We start from the raw sequence: 20,526 nt of genomic DNA on the forward strand, positions 1-20,526 counted from the left end.
AAATTGAACATGACCATTTTGTGGATTTAAAGAATTAATAAATTCAATAACACTAAAACTTAAAGTAATTTACAAGAATGACCGACTGCAAATACTAATTGCAATAACATATGACTTAAAAAGAGTTCATAATATATATATCTGAATAATTGTAGAAATAAATGGAAATTTTCATTCCTTCAAATTCAGTTAAGGTGTCTTATTGAATACATCTTAGATTATAATTTAATCAGATTTTTACTGTATTCCTATTTGGGAAGTGTTTTATTTTCTTGTTTTATCTGGTTATTTAATCAAAGTATTTTGATATAATTATTTGTTATTTGTGTGCTCTGTTTGGGATTATGTAGTATATCAAAGAAATGGTTTAAAAAATATATATATGAGACTAGGACTCACCTTGATACACGTGTAACTATATTGTCATTGATTGATACAAACATTCAAATTTTAATTAGTCACTCCTGCATCTGTCAAATATTGTTTAAACTTTCCAAATTTTTAAAACACTTAGGATGTAGCTAATATCTTCATTCTCTTATAATATATATCATGTCTAAATATATACTAGAGATTGACCCGCCCACCCGCATAGAATTAGTTTTTATCTTTTTTTTTTATAAATTGTTTAGTTATTTTTAAAACATATAAATATAGGTCATTTAGATGTTTTTAAGTTTATAAAAATCTATCTGGACCCGGAAGAATCCGACTCAGTCCCATCCAAAAATTTACAGTATCGGAATATAGTTAATTTTAAAATCCAAAAACCCGATATCTAAAAAATCGATATGTATCCGAAACTGTACTGAATGCCCATGTTTAACAGATTATATAAAAAAAATTTAATTATTTGTTAATCGGTTTGAATTCTTTCTCTAATAGAACCATTTCATTCAAATATGTAAAATTATTATGGTTAACACATAAAATAAATAACGTCAAATTATAATGGTAAATACAATTAATAAACTAATTTGAAAGTGTGAAAATAGGAATGCAAAAGCTACGATTTGTGGTCATTCCTCTTCCTTGTCCTACTTATGGAGAAGCCTTATCCTACTTATGAACTTAATGTTTTCTCCTCAAATATTGCTAATTAATTTCGTCAAAAAAAATATATTGCTAATTAATATATAAATGTAGTGACCAGATTATGTTAGCTACGTGCTTCGCTTGTTGAATTTGTTGCTGGAATATTATATATATAAATGGCTAGTTTACTGTAATCATAATGCATTGCATTTTATTACTATTCAGCAATAGTACATAAGTCGGTTCATTAGTTGCAGAAAGTGGTTTCATTTCATCTTTGCTCTTTACTTAGAATCAGGGGCGGATTCAAATTGACAAGAGCCATGACCTATCATCAAATAATGAGAAAATCAGCCAGTGATTATTCATGATCTGGAATTATTAAATGAGGTTAGATAACTAAAAAACAACATGGTTTAGATAAAGTTGCTTACTAGGGTCGGTGTCGGTGATCACTGCAGCACCATTGAAATCACAAGAACCGCCTTGGTGCTTATAATTCTGGTAGTATGTATTGAAGACAACAGATGCATGGTCCTTGATAGTGTTGGGCAAGAAGCAATTTTGGCCAAGCTGAATCCTGCTACAGCATGCTACGCTCTGTTGACAAGCCCATTCTGCAGCTGCTTGTACCACTTGGTCCGGTATATGGGGATTAGCTACACACCATCGTCCGCTTGACGCTTCTGTTTATGAAAAGAAGAACATATGTCAATGTGTGAAACATCACATGTATGCAAGTGCTCGTTATAATTATGTTTTACCTGAATTTTGAGGAAATGTTGCTGATATGAAAAGCAACAGAGCAATTATGATTCTTATCAACATTTTCATCATCACAAAATGCAAGTAGAAACGTTTGAAAACTTAAGAATGGTTCTAATCTCGTTAAGGACCAAGTAAAATAATTCACTATTTAATGTGATTGTTATCAACTGCCAAATCCCTTAGGTGAATAATGACTCTTGTGAAAATATCTAATTTGCTTCGTCCTCAATCGGATGCAAATCCTATTTGTTCACAAATATTAAGATAGTTAATATATAGAAGACATATCTCTAATATTATTAGAAAAATCAGTTTCATACATATTGTGCTCACGTTAGTTTTTATAATGGTTAATTACAGAAGTATCTTTAATGAATTAAAATATTACACCAAATAATCATTATTAAAATTGATTTACATTTTTATTTTAAAAATTTATGTTAATTAGAAGTTTACTCTTTCCAAATAACATATATAATAAAAAGGAAACATCTATAAAAATTTTAAAAGAAAATAATCTTGATATTAAGAAAATAACCTTGATATTAAGAAAATAATCTTGATATTAAGAAAATAATATTTCCCTTAAAATATAATCTTAAGCAACAAAAATATACTTTCAAAGTAATAAAAGATATTTTCCTTAAATCTATCTCTTTTCCTAAATAAAAATATTTTCCTTAAATCTATCTATTTTTCTCCAAAACAAATCACAAGAAATTGGTATTTATTTTAAAACCTTAAACCATTTTCTTATTAAAACTGATTTTACCATAGGCTTAAATAATTTAAAAATATATTTTTAATAAAATAATTTAATACTTTAATGAACTAAAATATTATATTTTGCACTATTATAATAAAATACTTTTACTTAGTATTTTTGATTGATTTTTGATATTATTTTTCTATATATCTTGGGGGGGGGGGTCATATTTGAAAATTCCCTAGGTGCATTACCCGAAATTGTGGCTATGCAGATCAGAGAAAACACCATCAATGAAGATAGTAGAAGAGAAAATGAATTCTTGATTGCCATTGGTTATATTTCTAGAAGATGCAATATTCTTTATCGAAATATCTTTAGATCCCACTAAAGAACCAAAAATTGAAAAAGTTAAGAATCAGTATTAGTATTTACCAAATCAAAAGAAGTATTTTTTTCATAAATTTTCCAAAAAATTAAAATATTTTTAACAGAGTTACCTTTTTCTTCTGAATTTAGTATACACGAGAACATGTTGTTTTGGTCTTGTGTGTGTTTATATAGATAATACATATGCGTCCCAATTTATTTCAAACTATTTGGTCAACGTTCATATATGTTTGACTTATTGAATTAAGAGAATATAAACGCTTTTAAAGGAACTAAAGTTTTTGGTTGAATTTTAATTAGTCATATCATAATGACAATAAAATGGTGATAATTGGTTCTTTACAATTTTCATTACAATTCTATTAAATTCTTGTTGAATGAAAATAGCATAAACATTATATTAAAACTGATAACTTAAAGAATTAATAAATTCAATAAAACTAAAAGTTAAAACAATTTACAAGAATGACTGACTGCAAATACTTAATGCAATAACATATGACTTAAAAAGTTCACAATATACATAACTAACTAAATAACCCTGTTCAGAATCGTGTTAGGCGTAACGCGTGCGGCCGGTCCGGATCTAGCGAGTTAGTTAAGATAAAATCGGAGATTAAGCGTGGATTAATCAGAGAGTATTTTAAGTGTTTTATTATATATATCAGTGTCTGTATCATAAATCAATCAATGCGACATAGTCTGGTGGCTAGTGCGTCTTCGTAATGATTGAATGTTGCGGGTTCGAACATCTAGTACTTTGCATAGATGGTCCAGACAACTTTTAAAAGCGGATCCGTGGACCAAAAAGTCGTTCATAAAGACTTCCATGAAATCCTCAATCATATCTGTGAAAATAGACATCATGCACCGCTGAAATGTAGCGGGTGCGTAACAAAGTCTAAAAGGCATTCTACGATATACAAATATTCCGTAAGGACATGTGAATGTTGTCTTTTCTTGATCGTCCGGGTGAATAGGGATTTCGAAAAATCCAGAATAACCGTCGAGAAAACAGTAGTACTGGTGATTTTCTAATCTCTCAAGCATTTGGTCGATAAAAGGCAGAGGAAAATGGTCTTTCCGAGTGGCTGCGTTTAATTTTCTGTAGTCGATACACATCTGATGTCCAGTGACGGTTCTCATAGAGATGAGCTCGTCTTTATCGTTCATTACCACTGTGATACCTCATTTCTTAGGCACAACATGCACCAGGCTCACCTAATTGCTATCTGAAATCGGGTAAATGACTCCGGCATCCTGTAGTTTAATAATTTATTTCTTAACAACATCTTTGAGATTTGGTTCAGCCTCCTTTGGTGTTCTATTGATGATTTCGATTCATCTTCTAAATAAATACGGTGCATGCAGAGATCTGGAGAGATACCAGGGACGTCCTCGAGAGAATACCCAATGGCTTTCCTATGCTTGTGCAATTTGTTTAGCAATAACGCAACTTCTCCATTATTTAGATTAGCATTTACTATGACCGGATATGACTTATCATAAAGAAATGCGTATTTGAGTCCGACTGGTAATTGCTTTAACTCGATTTTTGGTGCTTTTTCTGAGCTCCAATTGTCTATCGAGGAGGGTTGTCGACCGATGGTACGTTGAAGATATCGATTGATGATGATTTTAGACTCGTCTGTTTCCTCTTCATCAGTTTCCGAAATATCACCACTTGCGTTCATTAACCGTGTACATTCCTCGGTTGGGCTATCTATGCTAAGAATTTCCTTTTCAGTGATCGAGAAAGTACTTTCCAAGGGGTTATCAGTATATAAATCTGCAAAGGATTATTCAGCTAAAGCAGAGATGTCGTCCACATAAAATGCTTGATTATCAATCAAGGGACGTTTGATTAATTTTTCCATGTCGAAAACCATTGGAATGTCTCCAATGTTCAGACATATTCGTCCTTCCTTGACATCAATAATGGCTCCAGCTGTGACTAGGAAAGGTCTTCCCTAAATAAGGGGGTCCTTCGGTCCTTACTTGTATTTCAGAACAACGAAGTCAGTTGGTATATGACAGTTGTTTATCATTATAGGCATGTCTTCGAGTATCTCTTCAGGTACTCTGACAGATCTATCAGAGGGAACTAGGGTTATTCGGGTAGGCTTAAATTCATTGAAACATAGGGATGCGGCAACAGAGTAAGGCATCAAATTAACGCTGGGACCTAGATCGCAAAGTGATCGATCAAATCGTTTGTCTTCTATGTTGCAATCTAGAACAAAACTACTAAGGTCAGGTCTTTTTATTGGCAATTCGCCTTGTATCATGGCACTTACTTCATCTGATACCATCATGACACTGTATTCCGTTGATGGAAAACTCTAGACACCATGTATTTCACATATTTCTTGATGGAGGGGGAAACTTTCATGGTGTCACTTAGTGGCAATTCGATTGTGATTTTATCGACTGCCTTTTTACAAATTGCTTTATCCAACTCTCGTTTGGTTTGCGAATTGGTGAGGGGAAAAGGTGGTAAAGGTTTATACACTCTCTCCACTACCGGTTCGACATGTGCAATTTGTGGCGTAGGAGGTGTAGGTTGTCGATCGGTATTATCATTACTCCGTCGATCGATATTATCATCACCACATCGATCGATGTCTCCTTTATCTTGTCGATCGATGGACGTATCTTCCTCATCCTCATCGCTGAGATAAATCGGTTCGGGATCATCCGAGTATTGGTTTACATTTGCTTTTTCTGGTTTTCTCGATGTCAATGGGTACTTCATCATTGGTAATGCTTTGTTTTGCAATCGGAGTGAGGCGTTTTCGACTCCTTAGAAGTACAACACTAACCTGACATCTAGGGTTTGCATCGGTGCTCCTAGGAAGACGTCATTTCTCTTTTGATAGCGATTGCATTCTCTGCTACCCTGCTATCCAACATCTTTATGTGCTCGTCGAGATTTTCGAGTTTTCTCATTAAATCACTACAGATCATGCCCATCTTTCCTTCGAAATTGGCGATCAGCCTTCGATTTCCTGTGAAAACCTGATTTAGCCTAAAGCTGGCCTTTCCTTTTCGTAATCCAATGATTTTATCATAGCTTTGGGTAAAACTACTTCCATAGTGTTCGAAAGGTCGATCGCCTAGATACGTCGCATCCACGAAGTCTACATTTCCAAAAGTTCAGATAGGACTGCATCGCTTATTTGGAAAATTTCTCTTTGGCTCTGTTCCGCTAAGAAGGATTGGAGATAGTTAAGGGTTTCTTTCACATCGGCTAGTTGAGAGTCGTCTTTGCGCTCTGCTCCGTTTCTCCTTTCCATATCCATCCTTTCATAAGCTCTAACAATCGCTACATTCTTGATTAATCTTTTTGCTTCTTTAGGGCTCCGTGTGCTGAAGTTCCCTTCACTTGCTGTGTCGAGTGTAGTTTGGTAGTGCAAGTTAACACCTCCGTAGAAGGCTTTAATTAATTGAGGTTCCGAGTATCCATGATGGGGGCATTCATTTTGGAGATTTTTAAACCTTCCCCAAGCATTTTTAAAAGGATTCTCGAAGGCCTTGGCGAAATGTAGAAAGTTTCCTCCTCACATCCCAGTAGCGGGTGTCATCGAAAAAGTGGTTAATGAATGCGCTCCTAATCTCTTTCCAACAGGTTAATGATCCTGTTGGTGATTGATCTAGCCATTTCTTGGCTTCACAAGCTAAAGAGAATGAGAAAAGTTTGCAACGATTAATATTGTCATTCACCATATCTTCTAATATTTCGATGTGGTCATGTGGGTGCTCTGAGAGAGTCCCAAGGAAAGGGTTCTACCGTACCAGAACAAGGTGCTCGAGGTTGAGCTTGGGCCTTATTATGTCTATATCTGGTAACTTTATTGCGGACCTATTGGAATAGGTCCTGCTAGGGTTTGAAAATTCTTGCAAAGACAATTTTTGTTCTTATTCATTTTTATTGTATGAATTTCAGCAGGAATTGCAATCCCATGTTCTTTCATAATTTGGCTAATTGAGTTGCATGATTGACCTATTGGTTTTCCTAGGGTTGCTTCCCATTATTAGTACTGGTAAGTTTAGAGAACTTACCTACTTCCGGCTGGTCGGTATTGATCGATGTAAACGGTTGTGTGTTGATCGATTCTTGTGGATCCTTATCGATCGATTTAAGTCGATCCATGTCGATCTATTCCAGATTTTTAGTATCGGTCGTTTCATCCGTCAACGTATCGTTCGATGTGGACATCTCCGCGTCGATCGATAATGAGGCGAAATATATGTCCTTCTTCTAAGTACATGTGTCAGCAGGAAGTGAAGAAAAACTTTGGTAAACAGAAAGTATGTGAAAACAAGCAGATTACAAAGAGATCAAATGAAAGAAGGAAGGCCAGAGCTTTGCTAAAAGCGCCGGCAAGAACACAAAGAAGCTCGATCGGTTGATAAAACCCTAAATCTTGCGGTTATTGTTCTTGTGTGTATTTGCAGATCCCCTTCTCTCTCCCTTGTCTTGTCCTTTTATGGTCTTAGTGTGTCTCTCCCTTGTTCGACATAAGGATCGTTCGCCCTAGAAGCCCAGGCCCGATTTCATGCTTGATGGGCTTTTTAGTCGCACGAAGATTAGTCGAGTCGACGCTGACCCGGTCAGTTGATCGATCATGAGGACAAGCCCAGTGGATGAGTCTTCAAGTCGAACGATCCTTATTCGGCCCGACCTTTCCTTATTAATGGGTGGAACCCTGTTGTTCGATGGGCCTTATGGAGGAATGTTAAATTCATTTCCAACACTTATCAAATTCATGAATCCAAATCTAAAAAAAGAAGAAGAATAGAAGGACACAACCACAAATCTGCACTATCACACTGTTGGTAATTTCACGCTCTAGTCTTGATTCAATTCACAGGTTTTGATCAGTTATGCTAATCGATTCGTTTGTTTTACTTGTAGGTGATCAAATGCAAAGAAAACGTAATGCACAAGAATTTGTTCACTCGAAATTCGTTTCCTACTGTCCGGGGAGGGATCGGTATCCCTCAAGAGCTTTACTATAATCAGAATCAAGTTCCGGTAACACGATTACAACCTCGATCTAAACACACCGGAGAAATTGAGCTGCTGTTACCTCCGAAATACACTACAGGTAATCGGATCCTGCTATGGCGACGTCACCGGACACACTCTGACTCCGTTCCCGATCGATCGCCTCAGGTAGAACTCGTTCTCTCTGATTATCTCTTTGTCAAGCTCTATCTGATCTCTCTTGAGTCTGTTACATGTGGCCGTTATAACGACTTCATCATCTGCATTAGAAGAAGCGACGTCGTGTGATTTACTGACAAAATAAATCGCGAGGCCCAGCACTGAAGCCCATTACTGATGACTTCGAATGTTCCTCAAAGCCCAAAGCTCACAAATCTCCACATCTTTGGTTTGGGGACACTTCGAGAAAGCCTCAGATATGTCTGCTTCCTTCTCTCTCCTTCTAACCTTTGTCTGAGACGATCTCTCTGCCTCTGCCAAAATCAAACCCTGAACACTTCTCAACATCGATCCAGAAATAGTCTCCAACACGAAACTGCTCCCTGTGAGTCCCACTGTTCTCAGAAGAACCTCAGCCCCGTCTCTGACCTGATTACTCCAAAACGCCGGAACATTCAAGATAACCTTCAGACGACTCTGCATGCGACTCACCCAAACATACCTCAACTGAAAACTCGCAAGATCTGCACAACACTGCCAGAATCTAAGCCTTTACTTCACTCGCAAAATCAGATAAGTCCCTTGAACTTCCTTCCTCCCTGTGAATACTGAAATCAGCTGACTCTTCAGATGAAAGTCCTTGCAGAAACCGTAGTGAGCATAACTGACCTTTCAATTTATGTTCTTACAGATTCCAAACGATGGCTCCAACTGAAACGCTTAACCCTGAGACCCCCTTGCCTTGGCCTATACACCTCCACAGGTAACTCCTTTCTTTGCCTTTCCTCCAGTAACATATTTAGTACTTTATTTCAAAGTCTTCAATTGTATCCTGAAGAGTTAACTCACAACAAACCTCCTTTTTTTATTATGTTTGCGAGATCACCAGGGAGCTACCTGGAGACGACTTGTGCTCTCAGCACACAGCAAAACTCAAACTTAGTACCAGGTACGCACTTAGTTAGGAAATCTGCCGGATTCTTAGACGTATGTATCTTCGCTAGGTTAACGATTCGTTTAGCAACAATATTTCTTATGAAGAGGAACTGTGTGTCCATATGCTTAGTCCTCTCGTGATGCACTGCATTTTTAGATAGAGAAATTGCGCTTTGTGAATCGCAGTGTATCCTTACACTGTCTTGCTTGTACCCCAACTCAGAAACAAAACCTCTTAGCCAAATAGCTTCTTTAACCGCTAGGGTCAAAGCCATATATTCAGCTTTGGTAGTGGATAACGCTACCACAGACTGTAGTCCTGACTTCCATGACACAATGTTCCCACCAACTTGGAAAACTATCCCTGAAACTGATCTTCTCTTGTCTAGGTTCGTAGCATAGTCTGAGTCCGAGAAACCCTCCACCTTAAACTCAGTAGACTTCTTGAACGTTAGACACTTCTCATAAGCTCCTGCCACATACCTTAGTACTCACTTGGCAGCTTCCCAATGTTCTCTGCTAGGATGTGACATAAAACGACTGATCAAACCAACAGCAAAACCTAGATCAAGTCGTGAACCCACCATCGCATACATCAAGCTGCCAAATGCGCTTGCGTATGGCACATCCTTCATAAACTCATACTCATCAGCTCTCTCTTTAGGATGTAGACTCTTTAGTTTGAAATGTGAAGCCGTAGGAGTAACAACTGATTTAGCTTCAAACATACCGAACGTCTTCAACACCTTTTCTAGATATTTGGATTGCGATAGCCTTAGAATCCCATTCTTCCTGTCACGTGTAATGTCCATTCCAAGAATCCTTGAAGCTTTTCCCAAATCTTTCATTTCAAACTCACCACTCAAACTGTTCTTTAGAGCTTTGATAGTAAGTTTATCCCCTGAAGCAATAAACATGTCATCAACATACAAAAGCAAGTAGATAGCCTTAGGAGTATCCACATCTTTCATGTAAACACACGAATCATACTCGCTTCTGACAAACTTCAACTTCATCATGAAACCATCAAACTTTAGATTCCACTGTCTCGGTGATTGCTTCAAACCATATAGGGATTTTCTCAACAGACACACCTTGTTCTCATCCCCTTTATTTACAAAACCTTTTGGCTGTTCCATAAGGATTCTCTCATCGAGATCACCATGTAAGAACGTGGTTTTGACATCCATCTGCTCTAGCTCATAGTCAAAATTCACCACAAGTGACATAATCATACGTATAGAGACATGCTTAACAGCCGGTGAGAAAATTTCATTATAATCCACACCTTCCTTCTGTGAGTAACCCTTAGCAACAACCTGCCTTTATAGCACAGATCTTCTACTCCTGGAATACCAAGTTTCAACTTGAAAATCCATCTGCAACCAATCAGCTTCTGATCCTTAGGTCTCTCAATTAGATCCCATGTTCTATTCTTCTCAAGAGACACCATCTCTTCCATAACTGCATTATTCCAGAATTTCCTCTCCTTAGTTCTCATAGCTTCTTCATAAGTTCTAGGTTCCTCAACCTCTAGCTCTTCAGCAGCACTTAATGCGTAAGCAACCAGATTTGCATCATCGAACCTCGATGGTGCCTTTACATTCTGTCTTTTGCTCCTGTCCCTAGCCAGTACGTAGTTGTCGAGTGAAGAATCCCCTGAACTTACCATGATCCCAGTACCAAGGTCTGAATCTGAACCTCCATCTGAACTTACTGTACCCTGAGAATTGTCACTGTCTGAGTCATCTGACTGATCTGATAGTACTCCACCTGAAGTAGATGCCTCTTCCTCATTTCCGTTAGGAGTAGGACCAAGAATCAATTCATCGCTGAATGATACTTTCTTTTTCATCTTCCTATCTTCCTTAGTAGCTTCAGATACAACTCCCGTGTCAGACTTCTCAGTCTTTAACGTGTCTTTAAAGACTTCCTGCTCATGAAACACAACGTTTCTACTCGTAGTGCACTTTACTTCATCTTGAATCCAAACCCTGCAGCCTTTAACTCCAAAAGGATAACCAACAAACACACCTTTTACAGCTCTAGGACTTGTCTTCTCTTGTACTCGGTGTACAAAATCTGAGCACCCAAACCGTCTGAGATGTGACAAATCAACCTTATCACCCGTCCATCTCTCCTCTGGAATCTCAAAACCAATACTTGAACCCGAAGTTCGATTTATCAAATACACAGCCGTAGACGTAGTAGCTTCAGCCCAGAATTCAGATCCCAAACCTGTTTCAGATAGCATACTCCTCATCTTATCCATTATGGTTCTGTTCATACGCTCAGAAACACCATTCTGCTGCGGAGTATAGGTGCACGTACGGTGGCGCTTAACCCATGAATCTTTACAAAGCTTATCAAACTTGTAGTTGCAAAACTCTAAGCCATTGTCTGTTCTCAAACACTTTAGCTTCTTTCCTGTTTGATTTTCAACTCCCACTTTTCACTCTTTGAAACAATCAAATGCTTCATCCTTAGATTTAAGGAAGTAAACCCAAACTTTCTTTGAGTAATCATCAATGAAACTCACGAAGTATTTGCAGCCACCAAGACTCTCTGGAGTAGACGGTGATCCCCACAAATCTGAGTGAACATAGTCTAGGATACCTTCCGTTGTGTGCTTTGCTTTCTTGAAACTTTGTTTAGTAGCTTTTCCAAGAGCGCAACTTTCACAGAACTTTAAATCTTCCACTTCTTTGATTTCAGGTACCCTTTCTTGACCAAGACATTCATGTTTGCAGCACTCATGTGCCCGAGCTTGGAGTGCCACAAATCAATCATATTTGGTTCAGCTTTACCAATATTGACTTCGCCTGTAGACACTGTCCCATTGAGGTAATACAGTCCGTCTTGATAACTGCCAGATATCACTTTTTCTCCGTCTTTGTAGAAATCAACTTTGTAATCTCCACCTTCGTAGGTACACCCTGCTTTCTCGAGCATCCCGTAGGATATCAGATTCCTACTCATCTGTGGCATGTATCTTACATCGGTAAGTATGACCTCCATTCCATCTGCATTTCGGATCTTAATCTTTTCAACACCTTTCACTTCACTCTGCGTATTATAGCCATGAGCACCTTTCCACCATTTATGTCTTTGTAATCATACAATACATCTCTTTGTGGTGTGATGTGAAATGAACAACCGGAATCTAACACCCACTCCTGTTTAGAATCCTTAGTGCTTACAGTTAGAATTAGAGGTTGCCTTCGTTCTGATACCGTGTTTGCAGAATCATTAGAATCATGTGACTTGTTTTGCCTTTGAGGACACTCACGCTTCCAATGCCCTTCTTTCTTGCAGATGAAGCAAGCGGCTTTACCGTCCTTATTTTCTCTTGGCTTGGACTGAGATCGTCGGCCCCGAGACTTTGATCGGCCTCTGCCAGACTGACCGTCTATTTCCACGATCACTTCTCTTACTAGACCGTCCTCGTGACTCAACGTACAAGCCTTTGTTTGACTTGCCAACTTTCCCAAGTAAACCCTTCTGCCTCAGTTCTATCTCCTTGGCGTAAGCTGAAGAAACAACCTCTCTCACAATGAGAGTATCTTTGCTAGTGCCATACTTCAGAGTATGAACCAAAGCTTCAAACTGCGGTGGCAAACCTGTAAGTAACTGAATCACTTGATCTTCATCACTTACTGTTATATTGAGACTTGCTAGATCACCAATTAACTTTAGAAACCCATCCATGTTTTCTTCAATGCTCTTAGTCTCGTCCATCTTCAAACTAGCAAACTGTTGCTTCAGATAGATACAGTTAGGTAGAGTTTTAGTCTGATAGTCACGCTCCAGTGCCTTCCACATTGTATATGTAGTAGGTTCATGCATGACCTTCCGCAAGATCATATCACTAAGACAAGTTCCCATAAGATTCTTGACTCTTGTATCTTTTGCAACCTTTGCATGATCGAGTACTGGATCAGCTCCTTCTTCCAGCTTCTCTGACGTCTTGTAGAGAGTAGCTCCTTCCTCTAACACTGAACCGAGTCCCTGAATCTCAAGCTGACCTAGAAGCTTATACTTTCACATCCCAAAATCTCCTTTCCCGTCAAACTTATCCATCTGGAAACGACCCCGAGTAGGATCCATCTCAACATTATCCTTATCCTTCTCCATGCGATTCCTCCCTCAATCAACAGATCCACCTGAATCAAGAACCTCAAGCAAGCAAACCACAACTCTGATACCACTTGTTGATAATTTCACGCTCTAGTCTTAATTCAATTCACATGTTTTGATCAGTTATGCTAATTGATTCGTTCGTTTTAGTTGTAGGTGATCAAATGCAAAGAAAACGTAATGCACAAGAGTTTGTTCACCCGAACTTCGTTTCCTACTGTCCGTGGAGGAATCAGTATCCCTCAAGAGCTTTACTATAATCAGAATCAAGTTCTGGTAACACGATTACAACCTCAATCTAAACACACCGGAGAAGATGAGTTGCTGTTACCTCTGAAATACACTACAAGTAATCGGATCCTGCTATGGCGACGTCACCGGAGACAATCTGACTCTGTTCTCGATCGATCGCCTCAGGTAGAACTCACTCTCTCTAATCTCTCTTGAGTCTGTTACAGGTTGACCACACGAAGAAGACGATATGACTGGCCGTTATAACAACTTCATCATCCCCAACAGAAGAAGCGACGTCGTGTGATTTAGTGACAAACTAAATCCCGAAGCCCATCACTGAAGCCTATTACTTTGACTTTGAATGTTCTTCAAAGCCCAAAGCCCACACACACTTATCTGGAAATGGGAAAATCAATTTGGAATTAGATATGTCACACCTGGTGACAAATAGCTGAGAAGAAAAAAAAAAGAGATGTGGATCGAAGGTTTACCGAAGATTTGACAAACGGTGACCAAAGACAAAAAAAGAGAAAGTAGATGGGAGACGGTGGTGGAGGATTGCATCGGTAGTGTTCGTTGAAGGTGACAGCCGACAACTTAGATCCAGAACTCAGGTTGCTTGACAGCTAGTGTTTTTGGGATCTCTATAGAATTTCTCTCCAATAAAGAAAAAGGAAACGGGGACCTCCTTCCATAGAAGAAAAAAAACCAAAAACCTTATGGTTTCATTAACTAAACCGTAGGACTTCGTGACACAAAAAAGAAAAAAAAAACGTAGGACTAACGGGGTTTCTTCCTTAAATCGAAACAGTTTTAGGCAATTTTAGGTTTGGGGTTTTGGAGTGTTTCACTTTCTCGTGAGGAAAGTGAATGAGACGATGTGAACATTTGTCATTTGATGAGACCTATTCATTCTCTATTCTGCTTGTCTCATTGGTCACGTCAACAGCACATGGATGCTTTTGGAAACATACACGTTCTAACTTGAAGAACGATATTGGAGATCATGGAATTTTTTTTTTCTTTTCAAAAAACAAGTTAAACCCGAATCTATTAAAGATAAGACATAATTCCCGGGTGGAGGTATAGTCCAAAACTCTTTTCTGGGCATTCAAATGAGCCGAAAATAATAGCACATATTCGTATGATCGTGGAGTTTGAATCCAGATTCGCTTTATTGAGTTTTTAATTCTTTTAAGCGCCACTAGGTTATCACCACCGGTTATGATGGAAATTTTGATATAAGTAGAGATTCATTCCTGAATAATTTTTTTTTGACGGCAAACGGCTATTCTATTACTCAAACTTGAGATGGTCTGGGTAACTAGACCGGAATAGAACAACCAACAAAAAGTAACTTCCTATGGAAGGATCTAGCTGTCTGTGCTAAAAAATCAGAAATCCAATTGCGCGCTCTTGGAACATAAGAAATCTTGAAGTCCAGGAAGCATATGAGCAGTGTCTCTATCCTCTCCAATTCCGTAGCGAAACTTGGCCAAGCCTGAGGTTCCTTGATCATTGCGATCAATTCTTTACAGTCCGTTCCGAAGTTCTGGCATGTTGAATGTTGAAGCATATTCTCCATCGCCCACCGCAGTGCTTCCACTTCTGAGTGCAGAGCTGATTCTCTTCTAGGAAAGTTGTGTGATCCCATGAGTTGCGTCTTTCCCCAACTGTCTAACCAGACCCATCTACATCCACTAAATTGAGCTAGCGCTGTCCATGATCCATCCAATAAGCAAATATTTCCCAAGCTTATGACTTGGGGTTCCTGTATAGTACTCTGTTGTACTACTGGCGGTATCATCTCATTGGCATTAAACCAAGCTTGACACTCACTCTCAGCATATCGAACTAGTTCCAGAGGATCTCTGTCGATTCCTCTAAAGAGTTTGTCATTTCTAGCCTTCCAGATGTACCAAATTAGCCAGGGATAAGGGTCCCTGTCTAGCTCTGGTTCAAGTGAACCATCTTTTTCTCAGAAGAGGTAATTTATATTCGTGTAGATACTTGATGCTGGAAAAACACCAGGATTAGTTGGAGTCGATGAATGTAACCAAACTTGTAGATCAAGTGGACATTCGAAAATAGCATGTGTTACTGACTCCTCTGGTTCACCACACCTCGGACAGTAGTTGTCACATCTCATATTTCTCCTTACTAGATTTCTCGTTACTGCGACATGACCAGTTAACAATTGCCATAGGAAGTGACAAATTTTCTTTGGCGCCTTTATCTTCCAAGCAAAGGCTTGGAGCTTTGTTATACTTGGCTCTAACATTTGCTTTTCATCTGCATCCTTCATTAGATTTTGAGCCACCCAATATCCAGACTTGACCGTGTATTGTCCATGTCTTGTGAAGTTCCAGCAAAACGTGCCAGGTCTATGAGTCGTGCTTATGGCTAAACTCTTTATAAGGGGTATGTCATCAGGTCTGACATATTGTTCCAGTAGATTAACATTCCATTCCTTCAACTCCTGATCAATAAGATCACTCACTCGCATATTTGGGTTCATAACTGGTGCTATGGGTATAGCTGGTCTAGCAGGATTCAATGGAATCCAGGAATCCTCCCACACCTTAACCACATAACCAGAGTGTATTTTCTGCCTTATCCCCATCTACAAAAGCTCCCTCGCAGCGGATATACTAGTCCAAACATAGGAAGGACTACTTACAGAATTTACTCGTAAAGGCGAGCTTAGTCTGTAATATCTTCCTCTTAAGACACGGGCGACCAGCGAATCCGGGTTTTGTGTTAGTCTCCATAATTGTTTCGCCAATAGTGCCAGGTTGAACTCATGAATCATGCGAAATCCAATCCCTCCTTCTTCTCTCGGTAGGCAGACTTTCTCCCATTTCGACCAGTGTATTCCTCTCTTAGGGGGATTCGAGCTCCACCAGAATTGGGCAATAGCACTAGCAAGGTTTTCACATATCTCCAATGGGAGCAGGATAGTAGACATAACATACGTCGGAAGAGCAAGCAAAATAGACTTAATCAATACCTCATTTCCTCCTTTCGAGAGCCAGCGCCCTGTCCAGCCATTTACTCTATGCATTAGTTTGTCTTTTAAGAAGGCAAAGAGCTTGCATTTTGAGCCACTAATATCTTCTGGGATACCCAAATAAGTCCCCATCCTTCCATCATTCTGTATTCCAAGTACATATTTGATCTCTTGCCTTATGGTTGCATTAATCCTCTTACCAAAGAGTAAGGAGGATTTATCAAAGTTAATACACTGTCCTGTTGCTTTACCATAGATCTTAATCACTTTCATTACTTCTTCACATTCACGGGACTCCGCCTTACAGAAGAAAAGGCTATCATCAGCAAATAGCAGGTGGAATACCGATGGACACGCGCGGGTAACGCGCATCCCTGTTATCTTTCCCTGGTTCTCTGCGTGATTGAGAAGGCTAACGAGCGCTTCCGTGCATAGAATAAAAATGAAAGGAGACAAAGGATCTCCTTGGCGTAGGCCTCTTCCTGGAACAATGTTTCCTCTCGGTTGCCCATTCATGAGGACTTTGTATTGTACTGACGTGATACATATCATTATCCATGTGATCCATGTTTCTGAGAAACCCATCTTTCTCATCACAGCTTCAATAAATGACCATTCCATCCTATCATAGGCTTTGCTCATATCTGTTTTAATAGCCATTCTTTTGTTGCGCCCGCTTGGCTTGGTTTTGAGAGCATGGAACATCTCTTGAGCAATCATAATATTATCAGAAATCTGTCTTCCAGCAACCAAGGCTGACTGGGTTTCCGATATCAATCCTGGCAGCACTTTCTTAAGTCTCTGGCATAGGACCTTCAAGATAATCTTGTAACTCACGTTACACAAACTAATAGGCCTAAACTGCGTCATCTCATTAGGCTTTGTTGTCTTTGGGATGAGACAGATATTAGTTTCATTCAGTCCATTGGGCATTATCCCTTCAGTAAGGAACTTATTAACCATAAGAGTCAAATCATCCTTTACTATATCCCAGAACTTCTGGTAAAACAGTGCAGTCATCCCATCTGGCCCTGGAACTTTTTCTGGATGCATAGCAAAGAGTGCTAATTTAATCTCCCACTCCGTTACCGGTGCGGTAAGACTTTCGTTCATTGGCTCTGTTATTGTCGTAGGAACTTCAGATAGAGCTTCTTCAATATCCTGTGGATTAGAAGACTCAAAGATTTGTCTAAAATAACTAGTAGCAATGGCTACTAATCCTTTTTCATTTTCCACAATATTTCCATTTCCATCCATAAGCTGAGTGATCTTGTTCCTTGCTCTCCTCTGTTTCGTTAAGGCATGGAAAAATCTCGTATTACGATCTCCTTCCCGTAGCTAAAATACTCGACTCTTTTGTTTCCAGAACAAAGCCATCAAAAGGCCTAAGCCCATATAACCTCGGTTTTTTTCTGCCTTAACAGCATCAGAAAGCTCCTTCAAAGCTGCTGCAATCTCCTCAGTTGTGGCGTTATCGTCTGCATATAGACCTTCGACTTTTTCCTTAAGCTCTTCCACCAGTTTTGCAGAGTTTATATTATTTTGTCTCCTCCACTCGCTCAAAGCTTTTCTACAACTGGAAATATGTTCCATTATAGAGGCATTAGGAGGAAGATCAGGTGATTTCCATCCCTCCAAAATAACTTGTCTCAGTTCCTCATTGTCCAACCATCTTTTGTCAAACTTAAATTTCCTCGATCTCCTGGTTGGTTTTTTGAGGATATCAGCAAGTATCGGACGATGATCCGAACCCCATAGCCTCATATACTTCGTCTTCGAATGAGGAAACTTTTCATGCCAGTCGGCATTTCCCACTGCTCTGTCCAGTCGACATCTAACAGTTACTCTCCCTGCTCTCTTACCAACCCATGATAGCATATCTCCAGTGTATGGAAATTCTAGCATCCCACAATCACTTAACATTTGCTTGAAAGGTAGAAATGAGCTATCAATACGTTGTCTACCACCTTCTTTTTCATTATGACCAGTAATCTCATTGAAATCACCTATCATAAACCAAGGTCCAGTTCTTGTTGTTGAGAAACGCGTAAGACATTCCCAAACTTGATCTCTTCGTTCCATTACAGGATCCCCATAAACAAACGTCATAAAGACTTTTATTCCATCAATGACTGCTTCAATGTCAATCATTCTGTTATTTGAAAATAAAACATTAACTTGAAATTCATCCATAGAAAAAAGAGCTAAACCTCCGCTGAGACCAAGTGGCTCAACGGTAAATAAACGATCAAATCCTAAATCGGCCTGAATGTTTTGCAACAGCGGCCTCTTATTCTTCGTTTCAGATAGAAACACGAGTCATGGGTGATGCTTCTGACACATCTCCGTAAGGCGTCGAACTGTGAGGTCGCTTCCAATCCCTCGACAGTTCCAACTGATTGTCCTCAAGGATAAATTTTTGGGGTTTTTTTGGACCCCTCCAACTCATTACTCTTGTGAGAACTTGCTCGTGGTTTCTTCGATCCACTCTGACGATTATACTTGCGAGTTTTGTTATCTCGCGATGAAGAGACACCGTAGCTCCGTGGAGAACCCTGACGAAGAAACTCCGCTTTCCTGATTGGCATTCCCCGTGGAACCAATTGTCGTGAGCTCCCCTTTGAAGACTTGTTCTTGACTTTAACAGCAGCGAGAGAAGAAGGCTCAATACGAGAGCTCATACTCTCATCCATCTCCTCTAGTTCCTCCCCCAGCAAGTCATCCGCAGCCTCATCCAATATCTCGTCATTTATGTTAGACTTTTGTAACTGCATCAGAACGTCATCTTGTTCGCCCATCTCCATGTCTTGTAGCGCACCAATCATCTGATCGTTATCGACTCCATCAGTAAGCACCTCTTTCTCCATAGGGGAGAAATTAATAGCTCTTGACTCAACCCTTCCATGTATTGTTACATTGTCTTCACGAACATGAGTACGTGATGGGGTAAAAATTTTACTTGCAATCTTCCGACCACTATGCTTTGATGATTCGGCTCTATCAGGTTGTACAGGATCAGTTACCATTAGTTGCAGTCCATCACTTCTAGGCTGTTCAATGCGCATAGCCTCACTTTGACTGTCTCTGATATTAGCACCCCCAATGCGACGACGAGGATTAGAGATCGCATCCTTATCGTCTTTAACTTTCCATTGTGTCGTCTTGAGCTCATAAGGAGCATAACGACGGCTGTATCGGGATCCAGACTGTGGCCATCTGTTACCCGGCCCTTTGTAGCTATCATGTGTATTGTACCTTCGTTGAGAAGCAATACGCTCAGGCTGTGATCGATGATATGAGTCCAAGTTTGTGTACGACTCAGACTTGGGAGTTCTCCTTATCTCCGTCAGACGTTCAGTCCAGTTATGGTACCGCTCACGATCAGACCTATCAGCCAACAAAGATTGGCGACTGCTCGGCTCAAAAGGAAGCTGTACCCGAGAGAATACCCCCGCTTCCTTTGCCTGTTGTCTTTGCTCCTTTAGTTTCTTAGGGCATTGTGAGACTTCATGAGTGAGAAAGCCGCAATGTGAGCAGTGTTTAAAGAGCAGTTCATACTTGAACCTTATAGTAACTTCATCACCCCGTTGGGATTGAACCTTTTTAGCAAATAACAAAGGTTTCCTTGTATCCACATCAATCAACAAACGTCCAGCTGATAACTCAATAGTGTCGACATGTCCGAGTTCTCCTCCAATTTTCTTTAAGTTCTTCACAGTCCAAAGATGCAGGGGAATGCCTGTGATTTCCACCCAAAACGAAATGGTCCAAGGATAATCATCATGGACTATCGGCTCCCACCGTACCAAGACAAACATACAATAATTATAGTGGAAATGTCCCTTGCTTAGCACATACTTTAGATCCTCTTCAGAAGAGAAATTAAACAAGAACTTCCCATCGCCAAGGTCATTAGCTGTTACCCGATCTTGTACGCCCCATTGAGCCGGCATGGAGACAATGAGCTTCTCCACGTTCTGTTTCTTGGGGTTTAGAACCTTGCCAATCAATGACATGTGAAACTCCCGAATGATAGGAGTTCCCTCATCCTCCTCTAGCATGAGAGGCTTGTCGGCGTTTTCATACATGATCCCCTTGCCTTTATCAACTGCCATAGGAGCAGAATGATATCTCTGTGAG

At 39.5% G+C, this 20,526-nt stretch overlaps 1 protein-coding gene across 2 annotated transcripts; it reads right to left on the reverse strand.

Moving 5' to 3' along the window:
• Nucleotides 1-1,196: 1,196 nt before the first annotated feature.
• Nucleotides 1,197-14,314, reverse strand: LOC108860819 (glucan endo-1,3-beta-glucosidase 1). 2 transcript variants are annotated; one of them, XM_018634667.2, is made up of 6 exons: nucleotides 13,868-14,314; nucleotides 13,474-13,772; nucleotides 6,962-7,160; nucleotides 1,800-1,820; nucleotides 1,470-1,721; nucleotides 1,197-1,363 (listed from the first exon to the last, which is right to left on the reverse strand). In XM_018634667.2, exons 3-6 carry the CDS (start codon nucleotides 7,050-7,052, stop codon nucleotides 1,320-1,322), a joined length of 408 nt encoding a protein of 135 aa, XP_018490169.2. In that variant the 5' UTR covers nucleotides 7,053-7,160; nucleotides 13,474-13,772; nucleotides 13,868-14,314; the 3' UTR covers nucleotides 1,197-1,319. The 2 variants fall into 2 exon arrangements, with proteins under 2 accessions (XP_018490169.2, XP_056866905.1); XM_057010925.1 differs by lacking the exon at nucleotides 1,800-1,820.
• Nucleotides 14,315-20,526: the final 6,212 nt, after the last annotated feature.

The sequence above is a fragment of the Raphanus sativus genome, chromosome 5 (assembly GCF_000801105.2).
Source record: "Raphanus sativus cultivar WK10039 chromosome 5, ASM80110v3, whole genome shotgun sequence".
Classification (NCBI taxonomy): Eukaryota; Viridiplantae; Streptophyta; class Magnoliopsida; order Brassicales; family Brassicaceae; genus Raphanus; species Raphanus sativus.